The sequence below is a fragment of the Cyprinodon variegatus genome, unplaced genomic scaffold (genome assembly GCF_000732505.1).
Source record: "Cyprinodon variegatus isolate N-32 unplaced genomic scaffold, C_variegatus-1.0 Scaffold1016, whole genome shotgun sequence".
Classification (NCBI taxonomy): Eukaryota; Metazoa; Chordata; class Actinopteri; order Cyprinodontiformes; family Cyprinodontidae; genus Cyprinodon; species Cyprinodon variegatus.
This window is the reverse complement of record NW_015151469.1, coordinates 88,752-114,108: the sequence shown is the minus strand read 5'-3', so window position 1 is coordinate 114,108 and position 25,357 is coordinate 88,752. Positions and strand designations below refer to the sequence as shown.

At 36.5% G+C, this 25,357-nt stretch overlaps 2 protein-coding genes across 3 annotated transcripts in view; one reads left to right on the top strand and one right to left on the bottom strand.

Annotated features, from left to right (window-relative positions):
- The window catches only part of plpp2 (phospholipid phosphatase 2), a 37,026-nt gene extending 32,986 nt beyond the window's left edge, over nucleotides 1-4,040 (top strand). The window contains exons 5-7 of one of the 2 annotated variants that reach the window (XM_015399472.1): nucleotides 1,738-1,795; nucleotides 2,091-2,267; nucleotides 3,138-4,040. In XM_015399472.1, the coding sequence (XP_015254958.1) occupies nucleotides 1,738-1,795; nucleotides 2,091-2,267; nucleotides 3,138-3,254 (352 nt within the window). In that variant the 3' untranslated portion in view covers nucleotides 3,255-4,040. The remainder of the gene's footprint in view (nucleotides 1-1,737; nucleotides 1,796-2,090; nucleotides 2,268-3,137) is intronic. The other variant, XM_015399473.1, reaches the window with a different exon arrangement.
- Nucleotides 4,041-9,431: 5,391 nt separating this feature from the next.
- LOC107100830 (amino-terminal enhancer of split-like) lies at nucleotides 9,432-19,449 on the bottom strand. Its single transcript, XM_015399481.1, has 7 exons — nucleotides 19,099-19,449; nucleotides 12,560-12,657; nucleotides 11,779-11,842; nucleotides 11,606-11,650; nucleotides 11,455-11,517; nucleotides 10,516-10,590; nucleotides 9,432-9,845 (listed from the first exon to the last, which is right to left on the bottom strand). The coding sequence occupies exons 1-7, from the start codon at nucleotides 19,123-19,125 to the stop codon at nucleotides 9,606-9,608; spliced, it is 612 nt and encodes a 203-aa protein (XP_015254967.1). The 5' UTR covers nucleotides 19,126-19,449; the 3' UTR covers nucleotides 9,432-9,605.
- Nucleotides 19,450-25,357: the final 5,908 nt, after the last annotated feature.

Sequence of the window (25,357 nt, the reverse complement as noted above, 5' to 3'; positions counted from 1 at the left end):
TTAAGTAACAAATGTGTGTACTTTTGACACCAGTGCAAGTTACACACTTACATGACCAATATTTTGTCAAATAATAATGAAGAATTTGCTCCAGTTTCATGTATATCCAGTTTCTGTGCTTTAAGGCAATGAAGGCAGTGCATCTAAGCCGGCAGAATGTGGAGTATACCGGTAATCATTTATAATCGGCATCATCAGAAGGTTCACCTCCATAAATAGTTACATTAGGTATTCATTAAATTTTGAGAGCAGATTTCTTCTGTTGAATTGGTTAGCTTAGGTTAGATATGTGAATTAAATATATTAGTTTTTTTAATGGATTAGATTGCTTGAGTTTTTTTTTTCCTTTTTGCTGTCTGTAACAGTTTTCATTTTACTGTATGTGCAGTAAAGAGATCTTTTATCTTTATCTGGCAATCTTCTTATCATCTTACTCATCTCAGATTGGTCTCAGGAAAAACTGATCATTTGTCTCTTGCAGCCTTTCGCCTGACCAGATTCCACGTGTCTGAGATTATGTTGCTTGAAGCAACAGGTCCAGGAGGGGAACAAAAGAAACCCGCCTCCCAAATTAAATCCTCCAGAACATTCTTTGGTATCTAAGTGTTTTACTTCACCATGTTGGGTGTAATTAAACATAAATAAGGCATCTTTTCTTAAAATAAGTGCATTTCTTCTTGAATTGAGGAGGTAAGTGAGACACTTTGCCAATGGAACAAGACAATTTACATTTAAAATAAGAAAAATAAATTGCATTGTGTTATTACTAGCGCATATTATATAATTATCTTATTTTAAGGGCAAAAATACTCATTACATTGGCAAATCATTGTATTTACCTACTCAAATTAAGGGTAAATATACTATAAGAAATTTTAACTTATTTTAGATCGGTTTGCATTGAATTGAGGCTAAAATAAGATAATTAGATAACATCCACTTTAAATTAGATAATGCATTTTCTTATTTTAAATTTAAATTGTCTTGTACCATTAGCAAAAGGTTTCTTTTACCTCCTAAATCCAAGAACAAATGCACTTTCTTTAAGAAAAAATGACTTGTCTAGATTTCAATTTTTTTTACATTTGTGACCAAAATATCTCATGATCAAATGTGAGAGGTTGGAACGTAGTTGGATCGGTTAATGAGATTTTCTATTTTGCTCAGATGTTGCTTCCCCATAACAGGCCAGAGTAGCTTATGTCAATCACCTACTCCATCGTATAAACACAAGTTAAACTTGTTAAATTGCACAGGCATACACAGGCACACACACATATTCTTCAACTGTAGCAAGTCTTGAGGTCGGCTCTTTAAGGAGATTTTACGTTTTTTTTTTTTAAGGCTTCTTTTAGCAACTTATTGTCTGATTTGAGGTAAAAACTTGCTTGGACAACCTGGCTTGGATTATTGATGGTGGTTTTGAGTATTAATTTGAGTATTCCTCTGGTGGAATAGTATCTAGACTACTATTATTAGAATGAATGATTTTAAACTTTTGTGATATCTTAGAGTTGTTCACCAGGTTCATAAGCCAATAAAATCATACTGAAACAGGTTTATATAGAGCAAACTTTATGCTGAATAATGTCCAGCTGATGTAGTCAAATAAACATGATGCTTAATAAATACGGTGGGGTTGTAATGTTTTTTTTTTGTGTGTGTAAAATCAATGACATTATTTTATAATCTGTAGCTCCCCTATTATACTTTCCTCCTTTTTTTTTTCCTCCTCAGGCTGTCGTTTTACTCCGGCCATTCGTCCTTTGGGATGTACTGCATGCTCTTCCTGTCGGTGAGTGCTCACTACATGACACTGTGACCGGATGTGAAAAGACAGTTAAGCAAAAACCCCAGAAATGAGCCAAAACAGGATAAGGTGGTTAAGACAGAGACGGCTCAGATATGGAAACACCATTGTTGTATTTTATATTTTGCATCAGGCAAAAATCGATAATTACTCTTTTTATGACAGAGTAGAGATTTTATTTCAACTTTATTAAATGGTTTTATAATGTCATAGTCAGGTTTGTTGGACAACAATTATTGTACGTTTCCTTTTTTTAATCAATGTTGTTTTGTGTGTGCAGCTCTATGTCCATGCCCGAATGCAGGGGAAGTGGACGAGGCTGGTTCGGCCCACAATCCAGTTCTTTCTGGTGGCGTTTGCTCTTTACGTCGGATACACACGGGTTTCAGACTACAAACACCACTGGAGCGACGTGGTGGTGGGACTGCTGCAAGGAGCGCTCATCGCTGTGCTCACTGTGAGTTGATCCCTACATGACCTGATCAGCTAAAGATTGATAAATGCATTACAATTTTAAGATATCTGAGGATTTAAGAGTAAAATAACGTATTTTTTTAACCAAATTCTAAAAGTTTGATCTTTTAGAATGTGTCCATTACTGCAATGAGCTTATGTTGTATTTGCAGAAGAGTAGTTGATAAATATGGCATAAATTTGCATTCAAAAGTATTGAATCAGTACTCTAGATCAGCCTTTGTCGCTTTACATCTACAAGTACACTGCATAAAACTTAAAATAAGTGCATTTTTTGTTGAATTGAGGAGGCATGTGCTAATGAAACACATGGAACAAGACAATTTACGTTTAAAATAAGAATAAACAATTGTATTGCCTTATTTCATATGCATTGCTATCTAATTATCTAATTTTAAAAATAAAAAATCTAATTCAATTGACAAATAATGTTATTTATCTACTCAAATTAAGAATAAATACACCTAATTTAAGACATTTTTACTTATTTCTAGATCATTTTTGCAGTAGAAGTTTTTCTCTACCAGGTGTGCACATGAAGGCATTAAAATCATGTTTTTTTTGTAAAACTGCTCGAACTTACTCTGATTGGAATGAGGACTATTATTTTAATAGTTTTTCTAAAACTGGATTCAATCCTGGACTTTTATCATTCTTCACAATGATACACTCTGAAGAGAGAAGATAAAAAATGACAGCCAGACAAAGTTGTGACTTGTTTAAATGTAAACGAGTTCAAAGGCATATTAATAATTGTATGCTATATGCAGTAAATGATGCATTACATTTTCAAAAGCTGCCTTTCTGGTTTCAGTATTCAAAGACCACGTCTGTGCCACTATTTTGTTCTCAGGTTCGATACGTGTCTGATTTCTTCAAGCCACGGCCTCAGCCCAGCACACAAGCTGATCCTGCAGAGGTGGACCAACTTGAATGCGGAAACCATTACAGCAGTCCTGGACAGGCATAAGCTATTGAGGAGGGCGCCGATCCGAACAAAACATGTGACAGCAGCTCCGTTATCCACAGAACTATGCTTTCAACACACAAATAGTTATTCTACAACTATGAAAAATAGAGTCCCAAAAACTCATTGGAGCATAAACTTTATGACTGGTATTAAGGTGGGGGCAGTTGCTGCCAGAAAAGTGCCATATTGACTTTTGTGCGTGTGTGTGTGGATTTGTGCAACAGTTTACAGCTATTATGTTTTATATGTTCCATTAATGACTCTGCTTTCATACTCGTGACAAATTAAGTGACCATTTTTAAACAAATTGAAAGAGGAGGTTCAAGTAACGAGCCTCTGAGTGCTAAATGCTATCTATGTTGCTCCAGTCGAAGATGACTGTTGCAGCTTTTATATACACTCGATCTGAATGTATCTGCACATCATTTTCCTTTTTCTATGCATGTGTTTTTATCCTATTGGAATGCATGTGACACAAAAATGTTTTAATTCCCTGTTTCTCAAAGGCCGCCTTATATAGTGTTGTTATCCTGATTAAAACAATTATATGTGATAAATATTGTATCATTTCAAGATTAACAGGTTTTCTATGTAGCAGTGTCAGTTCTACCATTAATGGCTATCTAATTTCTCCAAATATAATCTGTATTTTAAAGAATCTGATAAAGGTCAGAATAATTCCCTCCTGATTTGATTTTTTGTATATATTGTTTTGAAGCTTGTCTCAAGGTAAAGTGATTATATTGCCAAAAAAAGCAAGAAAAAAAAATACAATAAAGATTTCATACATTTCTGATGGTATTTGTAAAGAGTCTCTGGATGGTGTAGAACAATTTACTTCCTGTTGGACTAGTTTAAATGTTTTCAGTTTCAGCTACAGGGGATCAAATTTAATCCAGACCCCAACTTGACTGTCAGTAGATGAGTCTCTTGTTCAATAACGGCCAACTGTTAGACATGAAAACAAAAGGAAAAATTGTTCCAGTTCCTCTTGCGCCACGTTTTTATTATCAAAAGCAGGTGGTGGAATTTTGTTACCCTTTTTGAAGCACATTTATATGTATTTTGCTTTGCATTTTTGATCCTATGCTCATTCTTTAAACCTCCACCCCATATTAGCTACTGTGAGGCTTCACCCAACTCCAATTCCTCCCGTGTTCCACTTCCAGCAGGAAGATGGAATAAATTTCATAACATCGACTTTCATATAGGAAATACTTCAGTTGTTCTTCTCTGCTGTTTCATTCAGAACGTGACGCAGGGTTCATGTCTGGACCTGCTGCTAACAGTTGTGAGATTCCTAACAGTGAAATGGGCCAGCCTTGCCACATCAGACACGCAGCTCAACAGAAAGCTGTGAATAATGTTTTTTCCTCCTTTTAGAAGCATAATCCTTCTGTGTTAGAAGGAATTTTATTATTACAGACGTGTTGGACGTACTCCATTTACCTCAAACAGGTTTTAACTGATTGTCAGCAGTAAACGGAGGGACCTTATTTCCTCCTTATTGCATAACATGAGAAGAGTTAATGGGTGAATTAAAAAAGAAAAAAAGGGGTTTCTAAGTTATATCTAGATGTTGCCATATAAAAAAAAATATGATTTCCTTTGAGTTTTGAGCAACTGTAATCCTATAGATATTTTCATATAAATGCAAAATAGTATTTTCCTCTCATTTCTTTGTTTCATTATTTGATTGATTTTTATCAAAGATTACCAACTGACTTTAAATTGTATTTATTTATTGTAGGAGAATCCAGCCCACTTTTAAACTACTTTGTATTCTGAATTGTTAAATAGCTGACTTTGTCGAGGAAGATTTTTTGTTTTTTTTAAGTCTGTTCCACACTGCCAAATATGAAGCCAGCTTATCCATGATTTGTGGACTATGTAAATATTTAAACCAAACCAACTGTTTTCTGTTCGGTTGGCAAGAACATCACAAAACTGCTGAAAGTCAAATCTTAAATATTAGTTGTGAAAGGAATTACAATTTGCGAAGACACTTTAAAGATATGTGTCACATGAACAAAAAAAAAATCTTGAAATTGATTAGATAGAAACTTTCAGAACAACAGAACCCACTAAAGACGGTTCATATCCACATGCTGGCATACTATACCACTGAACTCAGTATTTCCTCTGGTTATTTCTAGTAATGGATCAGAGGTTTCATGAACTGTAGATATAAATACAATAATCAAATTAAACATGAGGATGAATTTAATTGGTTCTTTTTTTTGATTTTCAATTGGATTCTATTTTGATTGGATGTGGTTCTCATCCCAGTTTGGGCCAGTTAACCAGAATGTAAAAGAAAATATGACATAAATCAAACCCAGGTAGCTATGAACCACCTTTGAAAGCATGTTTTCATTTATGAGGCTAAATCCCATTTATACACAGTAGACCACAAAAGAGCAGAATCTGGAAAGTTCTATCAGTAAAGAAGGCCGCTCTATACTTTACTTGCATCTGTGTCTGAAAATGTCATGACAGCTTATATTAAGAACTATTGATTTTTTTTTTTTTTATCTTGGTCTAATATCTCATAAATAAAAATAAAACTCTAAACCCCTCTCCACCTGGATTAATTTAAAATTACAGCAAAGTCATTTTTTGTGGCCAAATGATTTCTAAATTTACTTATTTAAACATGTTTTACAGTTTCAATTTCACTACCCTTGAAATGTAGAGGGGATGATTGAAATTAAAGCTAATTTCTGAAAGCAATTAGTCATTTTTGTTATGAAACTTAAGGAAAAAAAAAAAAAAGGTAAATCAAATTCAGTAGGAATTCTCTTTTTTTAAGCCATATGACCCAGCCCTATCACATTGTTTTGATAGTTTAGACCACTATATGACACTACAATACTCAAAACAATTCGGTGTATTTGATCTGAAAAAATTGCTTCATGCATCTTTTGCATCTACTTAAGCACATTTAGTTACTTTAATGATTGTTACATGTTAACGTGGTATGAAATGAAACAGTTTCTATCTAAATATGCTTAAGTGGAGGGAAAAGCTGCTCATGAAAACACTGTGTGTGTGTATATATATATATATTGCAAAAAATCTTTATCAGACTGCTGTATTTGTAACACAACCTAAAGGATTTTACAGAGTTTGCAGATTTTTATAATGCATAGAGGAACACATTTAGAACTTCGGGCTTCTTCTCCTTTAAAAAAAAAAAACCCTTTCACTAGGATAGTTGAATTGTAACTTCTAAATGAAAATAAAAAAAACAAGATTTGTTTTAATTTCTGTAAATCTTTTTTTTTTTTTTTTTTTGCAGGTCAGTCAGTTTCTCTCCATTGATGGTTTTGAAGTAAAAAGTGAAGGAAAGAAAAAAGGAAGAGACATGTTAACAAGGGAGGAAAGGGACAAATTATAAAAAGTTTCTGGAAAAAGAACTTTCAGTAAAGATCTACAAACCAGCACTTCCGATAAACCTGGAAGCCGAACCGTTTTGTTTTTTTTCCTTGGCATGGGTAGTAAATGATTAACAACACACATGGCCACTCTTAATCACATCTTTTATTTGTAAGGCACCAGAGAAGCTTCCTTACTGCTAAAAGGTTGATTCATTCTTAAGTACAAGCTGCTTGCTTACATTTTTTTTTTGTCCCAGGTGTCTTAAAATGTGTCTCAAAGACATTTAACAGGGTTGTTTTTGTGTAGTTTTTTTGCACAGAAAGAAAAAGAAAAAACATTTAGAAAACTAGAATTAATGTTACAAGATGATAAGAAGAAAATCAACCAGAAAAAAAACCCAAATCATGTTATACAACATTGTGCCTTTAGGCATGTAATGCGCGCACATACACACACGACACCAAGGTCTTTGATATACACACACATTAAAAAGCAGCTTTGAAACATACAAAAATGCTTTAAAAAATATGTATATTGATATATTCGTATGTATACAAATTGGCCCTTCACAGCAAAACAAATGCACAAACTATTCACATGTCAGAGTTTTGCCAAACAGTTTTAGGAGAGCGAGCTTGAAGATGTTTTGAAGTAAAAATTTTTAAAAGAAAAGAAGGAAACCTTTTACCGTCTTCATACAGAGGAAAAGCTAAACTGTACTGATACTTAAGTGCTTCAAATTAAGATAAAGAGTTTTTAATGCTGATTCGAGGGCTTAGTAATCAAAGTAAAGGGGGTGAAGCAATCACAAATCAGCCACAAAAAGAGAGCAATGCTGCCCTCTGCTGCCTAAAAACTAAAAGTCCAACCATGATAGACTATTTACATTGATTTGAATTTGCAAATGTCACGTTTCTCTCCTTTTGTTGTAAAACCCAATCCTAAATTCGTTTAAGAGATAATGATAATAAGAAAGTTTTTCTACTTCAAATTGTAAATTAAGCCAAACCAACCTGCCCCTTTGACAGCATAGCTACCCCTGTTGAGAAATCATGGCCACATGAAGACTCAAATACAAATGAAGCCTCAAGACTTACTAAGACTGAGACTCTGGTGAACCACAGCAACATTATCCATAAAATAATCTTTTAACATCAGGCATTCAGACGGTGGTCTCAAACACTAAACCTGAAAGCCTGCAACTTTTAGATGTGACCTTTCCCTACATCCCTGAATCAAATGGTTAAAATATTTCACTAGCAGCAATCTGGCAGTGCAGAACTCTACCAAGTAGGTCATGTTGGAGTCAAGTGGGTTGAAGCATAGATGTGTCTAGACAGTGCAAGATGCAGGACTGGAGTTGTTTGAGACCGCTGATCTGGTTAGGGTTTCTCAGATAAACCTGTTGATGGCTTGAAACCGAAGCCTCACATGAAGACTATTCGGGGGGGATTGAGAAGGAACAGCTGATGATGGTCTGGTACAACTTCATAGCCAAACAAACCAAAATAATGATTTTTGAGAGGCCTATGCAGAATCTGGACACGAATTTGATTGTTTTGTCCTGAAAACTATCCAAAGATTCCCAGTCATTTATGGCAACCATTGATGGCACAAGCAGGCAGGTTGGTTTGGAAACTTTTTACCCGCTTAATAAATAAGAGCTGCATTAATTTTTTTTTCCAACAATTGTTTTTCTAGAATTAAACTTCTTTGATCACGTGAAACATTGAAGTGCAAACAAAGAAAAAGAAATCTTTACAGAAGCAAACACCATTTTACCCCAAGGTATAAAAATCAATCTAATACGGCAGCAGCTCGATTCCCCTGAACACGGAAACCAACACGGAACGAGAATTGATGCAGCATGCATACAACTCACCGAAAATCTATTTGAAGAAGGATCTGAAGCCCAAAAGGAGAGGAAAACATGAGAGTATTCTGGTATCTGAGGTGTTTTTAGTTGCTTTGATTATAGCTACTGCTTTATGTCGGCATTCTATAACGAGAGAATATTTAAAAAGCAAACAGTTCCCGTCTGTCACCTTTCCTTCACCTCCAATCAATCAAAAATGATGTCAGTTAAAGGTGGAAAAGAAGCAGCTCCTGGATTACAAAAAGCTGGTGAACGTTGAAGACGATTAAGTTTAGAGTAAGTTAAAATAATGAACTGAATGAAAGCTGAATCACATGGATTTCAGAGTTCTGGGAGCTACAGGCCGTAAATGATCGGGAATGCTGCATTTTCCAAGCTATCAGAAAGCTGGATTGAACAATCAAGAGAAAAGAAAAAAAAAAACTCTTCAGTCTGGTCCTGAAAATAAAATGACGTTAAACTCATCTTGAAAGGACTCAGCTCAAAAACAGAGTTCATCCAGTGTAATAACTGAAGGGACACCAGCTCCATGTTGGATCAAATTGTTGCTTGTTTGGGATGAGCATTACACTTCAAAAAAGATTATTTCATACTTTAAAGCCATATCCGAGGGAACAGGTGGGAGAGTTTATTGGAGATAAACTGATAGCGGTGCCTCTGTTACCTACAAAGAAGGAAAGCAAATGATATAAAGATCCAGGGTGTTTTTAAACCTGCTTATTGTTGCTGTGTGACTACAGGAGACATGGCAAACAAAGTGAAGAAGGCCAGCTGCTCAGTCAGCCCTCCCTGCAAAAGCAACAACATTTATATCCGTTAGGGCTAATAACAACTGATCACACACAAAGAAACTATTGAACTTCTGAGGTCTGAACCGAGCCATTGACCACTAAACCACACAGACTTTAGCTCTCATTTTAAGCGTTTCAGAATCCTCATCATTATCATTTCTGCGTAGTTCTCTACAACACTCAGCAGTCAGTCGTGCATCAACCCCCGTTTACAGTCAGTTTTCCTTTTAAACACTTACACCCCCCCAACCCCAACATACTAGCTCCCACTACCCTCAGCCCAATGACCTCTGTGAGCCTTCACTAGTCTGACTTGTCGCCATCGTCTCCCCTGGGCGCTCTCTCTGCACCGTCTCTGGCCTTGTCCTCCTTCCCTGCCTGCGGCTGGCTGTGAGAGTAGTTGGCCAGGATGGAGGAGAGGGAGAGCAGGCCTGAGCTGGAGGAGACCGCAGGCAGGGAGGGCGGGGTGAGGCCCAGGGGCAGCGGGGTCACGGGCAGGGTCAGGCCCTGGAGCTGGGACAGGTGCTGCACCTGCAGCTGTTGCTGCAAACGAACAAACAGAACAAGAAGGTGAGTCCAAAAAAATCATTAAATTGAGCGATACATTTTTAGCAGCCATCAATTGGTGTTTTAATCACTCATTCTAGACCAAGATAAAAAAAAAAAGAAACAGAACCCTTACTAACAAAACCTCTAAAAAGCCTTCAAGTAAATCCAGATTTTGGCAGTTTTTTTACTAAATCATTTATTCAATGGAGAAAACTTCTAATAAACAAAATTTATTTAGTAGAACATAAATCTAAATGTGTAGCAACAGAGGCTCAAATGTACTCTTAGGGTTGGTTTCTGCCTTCAGTAAAAATTGTGCTTCTGCAATAAAGGTTTAATTAAGTTAAGGCATTTTAAACAGCTTATCACTCCATTTGTCTTATTAATTTTGGACAGTATAGTTTGGCAGAAATCTTTCTATACAATAATCTTGCACAAAATGCTACTAACATCATAGCAACTGATTACCTACTAATGTTATAATAGTTCCCTTACTTGGAGCAAAAAAAGTAATAAATGTCTGTGAAGAGAACATCCAGAAAGTTGCTTGGATCTTTCATAAGGTGGATTGGATGACAGCAGATCATATTTCTGCAACAAGCCTGAATGGCTCCCAGCAACATCTGAATCACAGCAGGGGTTAAAAGTCACCAGGTTTGCTCACCCGTATGATGGAGTTCATCTCAGGAGGTGTGACCTGCTTGGCTCTCTCTATGGCGCCCATGACTTGCTGTTGGTGCTGAAAAGGGGAAACTTCAATATCATATATACAAAAAGGCAGAAATGTTGACAAGTAGAAACATTAAAAAACAAAAATCTGATTTTTTTTTCTGCCTTTTAATGGTGTTTGAAGAAAATCTATCAAATGGAGAATATTTATATCCGTAGTTTATGGTAAAATTACAATATGGCTGTAGAAGCATTATGGTGTGGGGACGCTTCTATTCGGCTGAGATAAATGAGGAACTTTTCTTGTCAAATGAAGCCAAAATCAAAGTTTTTGGCCAAAATGTGTGCAGAAAGAAAAAGCACCCCCTCCCTTATCTAAGAGAAAAGCTAGTCACAAATTTAGGACATGGAGATAAATATAAGACAATTGCATAAATATAAGACAATTGCAAGGCAGCAAAAGAAGAAAAGGTTCACCTTCTAGCTGAGTGACTCTAGACATATAGATAGAGCAGCAATCAAGGTTAATCAAATCAACGGCATAGGTGTGTTAGGGTCGCCTGAATAAGCAATCTCACCTTTGAACAATTAAAACTTAACTCATAAAAGGAAAGATAGTTTTCCTCTAAAGAGCAGCTCAAGCAGGCGGCCACCTCCAAGCAGAGTGCCGCAGCGCATGCATCTGCCTCTTTAATTCAGCCTCGAGTTTGGCTTCAGTCATTGGCTGGCTATGTCTGCATCAATCTATCTACACATGCCTGATAATAGGAGCGAATATGGTGGCTGAAATCCAGTTCAAGCTCAGAGTTTATCAGAGTATTTTACAGAAAAATCAACTCCTTGTTTGGGGAAAAAATGCAGAATACTAGTTAGAGAGGTATGAAAATTTGAAGGGTTGGTCGAACTTGTTTAAAAACACATGAAGGTATCTTACCTCCTGGGACAGGTAAGGCAGCACCTGAGCACAGATCCCATTCAGTCTCTTCACTATTTCAGCCTGAAAAGAAAACATTACATATAGTCAGAACAAGGAAACACTAACAGCCTGATATCAAAAGGGTTTCTTCTAAAAGACATTGACGTACCTGTTTGTGCATTTCAATGTTGAGCCCATAGGACATTTCATAATACTGTAACAAAACAATTTGACAAAGACAAGAAGTAAAATCAACTCAAATCCCCTTTATGAACAACTTCTAAGTAAGCATCGGTAATTACATGGAGCTGAACAAATAGAGAGAAGATTTTGCAAACTCACCATGATGTAGTGACGCTGCATCTCTGACTTCTCTGAGGCCAGCTTATCACACTCCAACTTCAAACTGGATGGAAACATTATATGAATTTTAGACCACAGACACAAAGCCCTGCTTTTACTCTGCATCTCATGGCCAAAAAGATTTATAAAAAAAAAAAAAAAAAAAAAAAAAAAAAAAAAAAAAACACAATTTTACTCAAATTTATTTTTCAAAGATCTGTAATTAAAAAACAAGGAAAACTGTGGGTCTATTTAAAACATGTTAAGTACGTTATCAAAATGATGAAATACTGTTTTTAAAAGATAAATATCCTAAAAATGGTCATATTGTAATAATTATAGGCAGATTTATATTGATATATTCCTTTCACCAAGAGATTAGAGTTAGAGTTAGATTACTATTTATTTTATATTATATTAGCGTTTCATGAATCCCACCCTTTTTATCCTTGCAGAGCATGTTATCAGTATATTGATCACTTATTTTTAGCGATAAACCCCACGTCTTTTGAGTGTGAAAACAGTCATCTTCTACTCAGATTCGCTCTAAAACGTCCAAACATGTTGGTAAAAAGCACCAAATCTTAATCTGCCTGGGATGTGAATTTATCAGGGCTCAAATGTATAACTTTGTAAAATGTTGTTGAACATGAGGAGCATTTTTCTACTGCAATACACATTCCGCTGGGGAATAAATGCAGGCCTGCAAAGGTCTCACTATTTTAAAAATTAGGACTTTACTGAGCTAAAATTGACAAAATTACAGTGTGCGTGTGTTTACCTGTGATACTGTGCTTGCAGGAACTGGAACTCATCTTTGATTCGGTCACAGGAGTCAGAGGTGGTGAACTTCAGAGCTTGGCCGGACTGAGATGACGCCTTTGGGAAAACAGAACAAGGTGCATGCATTGTATTTAGAAATTAATTATGTAACCGCTTCACATACTAAATGCATCATATGTGACTTCCAATCTGACAGGCAAAACCAGCAGGGAAAGAGATAGAGACATCCTTGGTTAATTAAATTTTGAGTAGGTTTAAAAACTGCATCTTGACCTTTAAAATTAACTGAGGGTCAGTGCTGAATCGACCTCCATTTTGGATTGTGTATCTAGGGAACGGCATAGGATTTATAGCACGTAGCTAACCGCTAAAACACATCCCATCGACTCATAACATCTGCTCAGAGACAACCCCTCCTTTTGAGGAAACGAAAGCAAATGGGCCAGAGCCCTCCATTTGTGTGAAGTATCTAGAAGCTACATATAAACAGACATTTAAACCATCCTGCAAAGCTGTAATCCAGCATTTATCCTTTTCCCTTAACCTCATTACTGTCTAAACAAGTGGCACAAGAGCCAGGAGTTTTTTTGCTGGATTATGGGATTGGAATGAGAGGAAGGAAACATTCAGTGACCCAAAGGCTAAAGACTCTCCATCCAAAATGGAAGAAATGTGTTGATTGTTGGGGTTGAGATGGTGGACAAATTTACCACCATTTTCTTGCTCTATGGTACAATTAGAAGTGTTCTAATGAGGGAGTGGGACAAAGGTCCACATTGACAAATGGATCAATTAATAACGGGCAAGTGGACAAAAGATGAGTGAACATGAAGAGGCACACAGGCAAAATACAACATGACTGATCATAAAGATGGACAGTGAACAAAAAGAGAAACACACTGACTGACAGAAACAATAATAGAGGACAAAAACATGGATTAGTGCAGTGGACAAAGTGTCAAGAGACTAGAGTCCGACCGATTAATCGCCGGGCCAATTTATCAGACCAGTTTAGCATCAGCGACATCAGTGAAAATGTGGCCAATATAAAAATTCTATTTTTGCAGCAAAGAGCTGAAAGAACCTTCGGTCAGCGCCGACTCTGCTCCTCTGCCTCTCTTCCTGAGCGCTGATCTGCTGTGTGTCGGCCCTCCCCTCAGTGAACTCTATGCACCACACCTTTCCTCAAACACAAACGCTCACATAGCTGCTGCTAGCATAAGCATGGAGGTGGACGAAGAGGGAGAAGAACAGTGAACTCCATGGTAAGCTTCGATTTTGTAAAACTACACTTGGGTGCCCCATATCCACAAATGTCCTCCTGGAGACACGCTGTTAGGTCGCATGAAGGATAGTTTTATATGCACTAGTTTTGGCAAACATATTAGCTCAGAGTCAATTTTAGCTCTTTGTGAAATAAACAAATTTAAAAGAAGCAATTTAAAATCTCTTTTTCTAGTTGGGTAAAACAGGCACTTCTTGTTGCCACGCTGACTCGTCGAATCGGGACTCAACTGATAATGGCTTTTCAAACTTCTTATGCACATGTTCAACCCTGAGTGGACCTACTTAGAGGTGATTGAGTTAATTCATAGCAGCCGTTGTGAAACAGAAAACTCAGAGTTCACGACTTTAGGCTAGATCAATTTAGAGATGCAAATCTGGATCTAAGTTTGTTAAACTTCTTTCCTGAAAGGGACCCAAGGTGTGGAGCCCCTTCATGAACGATGTAACAGGTGTTGGATGCAGTGTTAAGTTTGTCAGGGCACCAGCACCAATAAGGCAAAAAAACAGAACAAATGTGAGGCAATATCTAAATCAGAACCAAAAAAAATGTGATTGTATTTATAGTCTTATGTTGACACTGCTCAAATTAAAGTTGCTAATTTTAATTCTATAGTTCTATTTCTTTGTCTTTAATCATATTTTTGGTTATGAGAATTTGAGTTGGACTATAGTTGGACGGTGCATATCCTGTGTTTGTCCAGGTTCAGTTTTTTCTTTTATATTCTGGCAGATATATATCGGATATCAGTTTTTTTTTTAAAGCCCCCTTTATCGATATCAGCCTTAAAAATCCCATATCGGTCGGGCTCTACAAGAGCAGGACAGACAGACAAATTTATATATATATATATATTATAATATATATATATATATATATATATATATATATATATATATATATATATATTACAAAAAAGAAAAGAAAAAATGAGTGGATGGAAAGAAAATCAAATCAATCTTAAAAGATTCCTAAAATCAGCCTATGTATACAATATTTGGCTTTAAAGAAATGGGTACATGACTTTTTGAAAGTCTGATACATTAAAATTATGGATAAAAGAAATAGACGTTATTCCAAGTAAAGCAGCCATGTTTGTTTTTGTATAGCCTTCCATTCACATTAGTGTTATACACATCCGCGGGGTCTGAAATTTACTTTTTGACTCACTGGCCAAGCATATTTTTACCTGCCGGAAATTTTTTTTTTATAATTTTCTCTCAAATAAGAAACACGTTTCACTAAGGCATTATGTTAAATGCAAATTAAGTTAAAGTAAAAGGTAATGTAGTTTTATTAAATAAGGTTGCAGGATTTCATTAAATTTCATTCAAAAAAGTTCAAATGCAAAATACATTTATTTGATAAAGTGGGCATAAATAAAACTATTCAAAAAACAGCAAACTATTTCATTGATTACATTGTAAATAAATAAAAGCGTAGCCTTTCTTCTGGGGCATTCGGACCGGACGCGGTGTCAGCAGTGATTTCTGAGAACACGGCGGAGTGTTCACAGCTGTGCATTTAAGAATACAGTAAATCCTCTAATATTGGCCGGGGCCTTCATTTCACTCAGGCGCATCTTGCTCCAGGCCATTATTCGAAAGAGGCCAGAATTAGAGGCAGGCCTCTATTTCTATTTGATCAAAACAGACTACCAGTGGACCGAGGTTTTGTGTCTCTTTGAACCTATAAAATACTAGGTTCACTTATTGAAAAAGTACAGTTACTATAACGGTATACAGAACATTATTCAGACATCTTCCAGCAGCTGCAATTTTTCTGCACGGCAATACGAAAAAAAAAGACAGAATGGAATTTTGGCCAAATTGACTTGCGAAACAAAGTAAAAAAAAAAAAAAAATTTATGCAAACTGTTCTACCATCACAGCGAAATTTTATTTGAGGCAGGCTAAGTGGAAGTAGGCTAACAGTATCATATATTTCAAGGGAAATTCAGAACAACGAAGGCAAACGAAATTCTGTCATTTTAACGTTGCCTGGTTACCACCAGCCCTACTGTACCGGTAATCACATGTGTCTTTCAGATCAGAACGATTGTGTAAGGACTGGTTATACTCCTGCAGCAGTGTGTCGCAGTGAGCTTGACGCAGACATTTTTGATTTATGCTCAATATTGAAGCGTGGTCCGTGCTATACCCTGTGGGTCTAGATATGGCCGAGGGGATGAGGAAGTGGGGGCGAGTAGTCTGACAACGGAGGGACATGACGACGAAAAAGAGTGGAGTTCCAGGTGGAAAAAGGGTCCCAGCGTTCTCGCACACCTCGCTCTTCTAGCTGGTCAAACTTTACAAGTAGTTTCCGCAATTTTGGTCATAAAAACAAAACAAGCCGGCTTCCTGTCTGTGGCACTGTCTGCGCTAAGGATGCTAATGGTTGGATTCGTTAGCAAACATTGCCCCCCTGTGGTACTCTTTTACTATCACAAGTTGTTGAGGACTGCCAAGAAACATTGTTGGTTCTAATAATAGCCCCGGCCTGTATAAGAGTATGGCCAGTATTTACCTCCACCGACAGCCAGACAGGCCATTATTAGAGACCCGGCTGCTAATGAAATACAGGCCAATATTAGAGATTTTACGGTAAGCGTTTACATCCTGGACCGTGTCAGTATGTAAACACCTGTTCGCTTCATCTGCATGAAGCTGACACCCCACCATCGTGAAAAAAAAAACTCAGCAAACAGACTGAATGGTTACTGCTTCATTATTGCAGGTTTGAGCATTTATGAAAAATTGATCATTTGTTGAAAAAAAAAATTAAAAATTAAGATCATGTGTGCTACTGTTGTTCCAGAGATATTTAAGATTATTTTCTAGGTCACCCAGAGGTCAATTAACCCCCATTAAGCTCTAAATGTAATCAAAAGGATCAAGCCTGCTTTTCAGTGCTACTTTATTTCAGCAGGCAAAGCTGTTGTTTGATTTTTAGGATAGAATCATTTTTCATTATGGCTGATGGCGTCACCATCCCAGCAGACGTTAGTGCTGCGCTCCTTCCTGATATAAAGTTATTACATAACATCACATCCTTCCTGTGTTGGCATTGAATGTAACAGTGGGCATGTTTACCTTATTTAGTGGCTGAAATGATTGTTTAATATTAAGTAAATTACCAGCCTCCAAGACCCTTTGATTCGGACCTTGTTCTCTATGAGCAACTTTTGAATTGCTTAGGGGAGACCATCAACTTTTTGGAAAAGCTCCAAAAGCACTGAAAAAAAAAAAAAAGAGTCCACCTTAGTTTATCAGATGCAGCTCTGATTCGTAAATCTATTCCCACAGAAAGCAGCGATGCTGGGCAGTGACAGTCTGGGGTCTGTGCTGGAGGTAAGTGAGGACGATTAACAGTCCTTCTTGACTAAATTAAAATGTTTTTTTTTTTTAAAGCCACCTAAAAACCTTTTGAGAGCATTCCTTATTTCTAGCTTTGAAAACATTATTTTTCTCTGTAATCCATTTTAATTGAAAAAAGCTTCACCTACAACCAGTCGGCTGCCATGTTTTGACTTCATAGAAAGGTTGAGCTCGTTTAAATTTCAGCGATCATCGCGCCTCTCTCACCCTGCGGTGCTGCTGTTTGACAAGACCTCAGTTCTATCTAGTAGCACGAGATGAGAGCAGGGCAGTGAGCGCCGTCATGGGGTTGAGTTCACCACTTTTTTTAATTAAGCATTTTAAATGCCTAAATAATCACATTTAATTAATTGTGATGCCAAATTAAACCTTAATTTTAAAAATAATAATATAATGACTTTTAATGACCTGCGGAAACCCTGGTAATCACAGATGCTCTCCAGTTTCATAGATTGACAGCCAGCAAATATTTCTCTGTTCTGTTTTGCTGGCGATGAGCAGCTTAGCATCATCGTCATAAATAAGTCAGCCCCTTTCAAAACGCAGGCTCTTTTTTTTTTAACGCTTGGCTCCAACTATATACCGCCATATTTAGTCGACTTTTGGCGAATGGTGCTCTGGTATTTAGTCTCATTTGTTAATTTTCTGATCCAGCACGTCCCTGCATTTCATTTGTTCGAAACATTTCTATATCAAGCCATAAGCATCTGCTGGCTCCTGGCAAGATGTACTGTCACAGATCTGTGAATTCACAACTTCACGTTGTTTGCAAGGTAAGGTGTCATTAAAATGTATCAGAATAATCCTAATCTAATATAATATTAAAAAAAAGGAGTAACCCTTACGTCCTGAACCAATCTATATCCCCGATTATTACCAATTTTTTGCTGCGAAATTATACACCTCTTACCAGGTTTGTAGGTATCAATACTTCAAAAAGTATTGATACTTAAAAGCTGCATCAGAATAACATAGTATTCTGGCATAGTGTTAAAAATAAAATGTTTTTTCATACATACTTTTGCTGTTATTAATTTTAGATTGCTGGATTATTTGACATAAAATACCTCAACCAACCTTTTAAAAAAATTGTGTTATGTTTGAGGTTTTTATTTGACCACTCATTTAACTAGTAACTGTGATTATGTTGAGGGACATTGTACACAAAAACATATTTATGTCTAATTATTTTTCACTTTTAATCCCTGTGCTATCAAAAGTACAGAATATCTTCAAATCTCGAACATTTTCTTGGATTTGAAACCTCTTACCTTCCTTGTTTGTAAGTTATATTTATTTTTTTAGACGACCAAATGCTGAGGAACGGTCAGTGCAAATACTTTAGTTTCGCAGCAGAGCTATTTTGTTTGTTGCAAATCATACATTACTTTGTTTTTACAGCTTATTTAAAGCTGCAGCACAAGATACTTATAGAGCTCAGACAAAAGGACACGGAATATTTGTCCTCAGGCAAAAATATCCAGTCAAATGAGGCATATGTGTGCGTAAATGTTACAAAACAAATGTTTGTGGGGTTTTTCTTAATGTGCAAATAATACATATCCCCGCTTAAAGTATTTTTTTAAACACTGAAATAAGCAACACACCTATCTATATTAGGTTAGCTGTTTCAGCAATGCTAGCTAAAGCTAAAAGTTAGCATTTGAAAATAAAAAGTATAATAATGCGTTAATATTGGTGATTATATGTTTTAAACCTTGTTAAACTAATCCAGCCAGAGGTCTGGCTTTGTGGCAGCCAGCTGACAGCTACCTACAGGGCTCATGGTATCCGCTATCGGCTGCTAGCTAACGTTAGCATAGCTTAGCTTCGTTTCCTCCCCGGGACAAGTTCACCCGGGCTGGGGTTACTCACCGTGTGCCTGGATTGAGGAAACATCATGTCAGCAGAGCGTTTCGCAGCGTTTCCCTGGTCTCACCCAAACTACAAGGCCAGCTAGCTAAGCTAGCACGTCCCCCAGATCTTATTAAATTACCGGAGAGGCTGCTGGCACTTTGTACACCGTCATCCTTTGAAATAACATTAGCTAACGTCAAAGCGGCGCGTGAAGGTGTGCGTCTTCTGCTGCTTTTTGTAGTACAGAAAGCTGCTACCGTTTGAGAAAAGACTGTTTCAAGGCAACATCAGGTATTAATGCTACGCCTCCCTGGGGAAAACCCTGGATGTTGACACACGAGCTCCCCCCCCCCAGCGACCGCTTTGATGGGAGGAACGGACATCACCCGGAACACAAACCGAGCAGCGGTGGCGCGCGCGGGCGCCCCATGTGGCCAGTCAATATATTAAACATGGCCGCACTAGGCAGGGCCAGGCTGACAAAATATAAACCAAACAGTTCCATTATCAGTTATACAACTATAGATGATTCCAGATGTTAGTGTAGATTTTACTTTGTTGCAAAGAAGAAAGGATAAGGAATTCATATTAAACTCATATGTAGTACAGGAATATATTAATAATTATCATAGTTATGTTAAAATGTATATAGATGCTTCTAAAAATATAACAAATCAAATAGGAGTAGCTTTCATAATACCAGAATTCAATGTTAAAACTAAAAAAAGAATAAGTGATGGACTTTCACTTTATACAGAAGAAATGATAAAAATATTATTACGGTAGCTATTTAATGGGTTGAAGAAGATAAGCCATTAAGATCAGTTATTTGTTCATATTCCTTAATTAGTTTGCTGTATAATCACTCAGAAAGCAGGCCAGATATTTTAATAGAAATTCAACAGACACTATATAGTAAAAATATGGGTTTAATAATACATTTTGTATGGATACCAGCACATTGTGGAGTTAAAGGAAATGAGCAGGTAGATCAGGCAGCAAAATAAGCTATTAGAAATGTATCAGTGGATTTAATTTTTAGTTTTTGTAAATCGGAAGTTAAAATGTTAATTAAGCAGAAAATGAAGGATATATGGCAATACGAATGGGAGAAAGGAAAAAAAAAGGGCATTGGTTTTATAAAATTCAAAAGAAAACAGGAAGAACAAGAAGAGAAGAAACAATAATTTCTTGATTGAGATTTGGTCACACTGGATTAAACAGTACTCTGTTTATCTAACATGGGGATGGTAAATGTGAATATTGTGGGGTAGATGAAACAGTTGAAGACGTGATGTTGTGCTGTAATAAATATGAGGCCTTGTGGATTACTTAAAAAAACCAAATGATGTACCTTTGCCCTGTTTTTGTGTGTCCCATAATATAAAAAAACTAATTTATTCCTATTTCATTGTGTTTTTGACCAAAATGTAAAATGTTAAAATAAGTATGGTTTCTGCCACAAGGGTAGTGGCAGCCTAGTGGTTAGGGCATAGAGCTTGGAATCCTGAGGTTGGGTCCCTGTTGTTGGAGAAACCAAGAAAGCCTAGATGGAGCCCATCTGGGCTTGGGGACATGGGGGCCACCATGGAACCCCTGGACAAAGCTTGGCAGCCGAGGTGGGGCACACTCACAAGACCACATCCAAACCGCATGGGCCCTGCATGGGTGTGTTGACAGGGCAAGGGGATGGGTTAAATGTAGAGGTAAATTTCTTCAATTTGAGATCAATAAACTTCAATTATTATTATATCAAGCACTAAGAGGAGGTAGTTTTCTCTGCACATTGCATTACTGCAAAGGTTTTCATTGTGAAAGTTCAATTATATCTCAGTTGTTCTGGTGACTTCCCTTTATTCTCTAAGCTACGCATCTTAATTTAGAAGATAATTTTCTTTTTCATTTCTATATGTGAGCAAATTTGACAAACTTTAAAAATGGCTAATATATGTACGGTATATATATATATATATATATATATATATATAAATATATATTTTTGAAAATGTATGTCACTCCATTTGATCCCTACTCATCCATTCCTTTTTTTAATGAATGGTTTCATTCTGCCCCATTTTTCTTGACACCTGCAGACATTTTGTCTCAGCTGGAGTTTCTGTGGTTCTGCCTAATATGCTGCTCTAATCCGAGTATGGGTTATGGAAACCTTTCGATTCCTGCTGCAGCATCATTAAAAAAAGTTAATGATAACATATTCAATATGCTGTCTTTTCTTTCATCTCTGGTAAGTCACTCAATTGTAAAAAAAAAATTATTAATATAAATAAATAAATAAAAATCTCAACACTGATTATCGACTATTGCTTGAATCCCACTGCTATACAGAGCTGCTGTGGACATGCAACGTCACAAGTCAGTCTCAACTCTTTAAAGTCAAGTTAAAGTCAATTTTAACATGTTTAAAAAAAAGTCCAAGTCCTATGGTTTCATTTTCAAGTAGTTAAGTCATAAAGAACATTCCTCCATGATGCAAGAAAAATGATGCTGGCCATTTTTACCATTTTCATTGTAAATTATAAGGCTTTAATTAGAGCATTAAGTCAATTTAAGCTTAGAAGATTCCTGCAACAGATTGGCATTAAATCTGCTTGGTTATTGCTTATTAGGCTGTGAATTGTATGTTCTTTTAATGTACATCTGGAACGCTTCATTCAAGAAAATGGTTTTATTACCTTCCCTTAAAAAAATGTAGATGTTTTCTTTTTAAATATTCTTTTTATAGTTAAAAAAAATAAAAATAAATGAGTCTTCAAAGTATTATGGTGATAACTTTCATTTTATCAGTTCCATCATTAAGGGCGAAACAGATTGTGAAGGTTGCCGACCTCTGACATAGGCAATATGGCCTTCTACCCAGAGGTTCATAAACAGGAGACCCAAAAAGCAAACTGTAAATTGTGTAACTTTTTTTCTTTGAAGCAGTCTGGTCTCCATTGGAACTTTACAGGTATAAAAATCTTTTGCATACTTACACATCAAATCTCTGATTTTTCTACATTTATGAGTTCTTTAATATTAATATTTCTTTCAGTTAAGATTTTTTTTCGTAATAAGGGTGTAGCAGGAGGGCCTGGCTCAGGATGCCATTCATGCAACAAACACTACTGATCCCCCTGCACCAGTTTTGCAGTTTTTAAACATGAAAACTGACCATGTGGCAAACTCCAAAACATCCCATCTTAATTTGTAGAAAACCCACTGACACGCCATCGGCAAGTATAGGAACAAATTTATTTCAATTTAAAACAGATACCTTGTCATTATGTTTCTCTCTTAGAAGGCGACAATGATCATAAGTCATGTTTGAATGAGGATCAGGCAACAGTGGTTGAAACAAATACATGAAACACATAAAAAAAATATGGCAAAAGTTACTGTAAATCAATTATAACCAGCTGATTGAACCCTATTCAATTAAGGGTTCTACTTCAGTGAAATCATCCAAGCCCTCACTTTCAACACAAAACAAACACCACATGCAGATATAATTACAGTTTCTTAAAAAAATGAAAAGAACAAATTATTTTTCAAATTAATCAATCTTAAATACAGAATAAAATCTTTATGTGTTCATAATTATCACCTCAGTCTCTGGTTTGTTTAACAAAGGGGAGCCCTCCCCCCCTCCCTCTCAAATGGTGGTCCTTCTGATAATGACCACATCATTGGCACTTAGAGAGAGCCTGGCTCTGGAGAGTGGGGTTGGCACACTCAGAATAATACATCATTTACATGTTGGTTCAGATAGAAAATAAAAACACATTTTATACAAACCACATGATTGAAGTTCAGCTTTCATTGGAGTGAGGAAAAAAACTAAATGAAGTGGTCCAAAATAATAAAAAAAGAAAATACAGTGTACAGGAAATGTTTATATTACATAAAAAGGAAACAACCTTTGGGCCGAGTGTCTAGCTCTATACAGAAAATGAAAGATAGATCTGATTTCCCTTAATTTGACATGCTTACAGAAACATAAAAGGACCATTTCGCTTTACTCAAGGCAAAATGTAATGTAATGCAAACAAAATAAAGTAGTGTGAAGGGAAATAAAATGCTCATGAGTGAGGGGAGGCTGAACTGCATCCCTCTCTGCCGGTTGTTTTGAAATAAATGTCCAAAATGAAGAGGGGAAACAAAAAAAAAAGACTACTAGAAGATTGAACCCACACCAACAGCCACCTGGCCCTTCACCACGTGTCAAGTTATTTAGCAAATACATGGTCTGGAACCATTTAGATGAGCTGCACTTAACGAAAAGTAGGAATAACACTCCTGATAAACACTTGGTTAGGCTTACTGTGATCCTCTTCATATGAAGACAGTGATAGCAGCAGTCACTCCTCAGGAAGAGGTTAGTGTCAATTGTAGTAAAGAAACAGCATACTGGCTCTGTTGCATATTTTAACCAAGTTCTATTTGAAATTGGCTCTTTACGTTTCTTTTATAGAGAAAGAGTAAAACATGGACAGAACTATCAGGGAGGTTAAGCAGCAGTTCTGGATCTTTCTACATCGGGTTCTGTTAAGGCATTTTGAAGGACATTTTACCTAAGGAAATTTACTTCTTGACAAATTTGAATAAAGCATTTGAAAAGTAGGCAAAAATAATTTTATCAAAGTGTAAACCATCAATTACTATTTGGGGTCCATTTTAAACAAAGGCTTTGTTTGAAGAAATGAAGTAGGAAGCAGTGCACCTTTAATAAGCTTCCTGTGTGAAACATGAACTTGACACATGATGTTAAGTAGGCAGAAAACTAATATGGTGTAAAAATAAAACCAGCATAGCCTTTAACAGCATTGATAAATACTAGATGACTACAACCAGAAAAAAAGAGAATAAATCTCTTATCACTGTTCACACAGTAAGATCAGTGGTGACGGGGGTCGAGAGCGGAGATGCACCATGATTTTTAGTAAATGCCCCCTCAGAAAACCTTTTTTTTTTTTTTTTAACTAATGCCCCAAGCGTTACAAAGTTGCGCTGCAAACAACTCTTCAGTGTGGAAGTTGGCCATTTGTAGAATCAGCTAGCTGATAAAAATGCAGTGACAGGAAGCAGAAAAGGTGAAACAAGCTTCCAGAATTAATGGTATACTCTACAGAGACATGACGTCTTCCATTTTACAGGAAAAACTACACCGTTCATTACGTGACTAGCTCAGGTCCCTGGGACCAACTTATCGTGCTTTAAATACTAAATAAAGATCTTAATAGTTCTCCACTGCTTATATTTAAACAGAGCCTCAATTCATTATTTCTACACTACCCTTGTGACTGGAATTAGTCACATATTTGCTTGAATGTAATGAAAATGGTTCATTTTTTTCATAAAGCAGTAACAGGGGTTGGGGACTTTTACCCCTAATTAGTGTCCTCAAATTCAACAAGTTGGTAAACTGCAACATTTTACTAAAACAAAATAAATCAGGCGCATATTATTAATACCGCAACTCCACCTCCTTTAGCTGCCATGAAAGCAGAAATAGACACAGGTTAAAATATGCAAAGAGACCAGTATGGTCTGGAGAGCTCCTGGCCGACTAGCTGCATCTCTAATACTTGGGGGAAGTCATGCAATACTTGCTCTGGTAGTAGTGTTTGTACTGATAAGCGTCTCGTCACCTTTATGATGGATTACAAGCAACACTGCGATACAAACAAAAAGTGGTGAGGAAATCAGGAAAAACAAATTACTTAAAAGCATCTTAAGTTTTGGTAAAAACCCTCTACTCACACACATACACGCACCTTACATTTGTGTTAACACTCTGCCTTTACTTCTTAATAGCACAGACAGCAAATAATCTCTTTCTAAACATGTAGTAGTAGTAGTAGTAATAGTGGATGACTTGGTTCACTGTGGTCCTTTACTCCACTCCCCGCTGTCGGATGCACTGTGATATAGCCCTTAATGAGGATGAAGGGTAAATCACATGTAGAAAAGGTCATGTACAAGACCAAAGGAAAATGTATATCTGCACTTCACTGGCACTATTCAAAGCAAGCCTCCAAAAATTGGAAAGTATAGCAAAAAAAAAAAAAGTTTCATCTTTTGTTAAGTTACAAATAGCAAGCATGAACCTCAGAGGTCTTCAATCACTGATAAAAAAAAAAAGTCCACCTATTTTGTACTGTACATTTCTCTAGGTATGTATTACAGCGCTGCATCTATAACCCAACAGAAAATAATTCTTTAAAAAAAGATTTGAAAAAAAAAAAAAAAAAACCCGAATGTCTGGTATAGTAAGTAC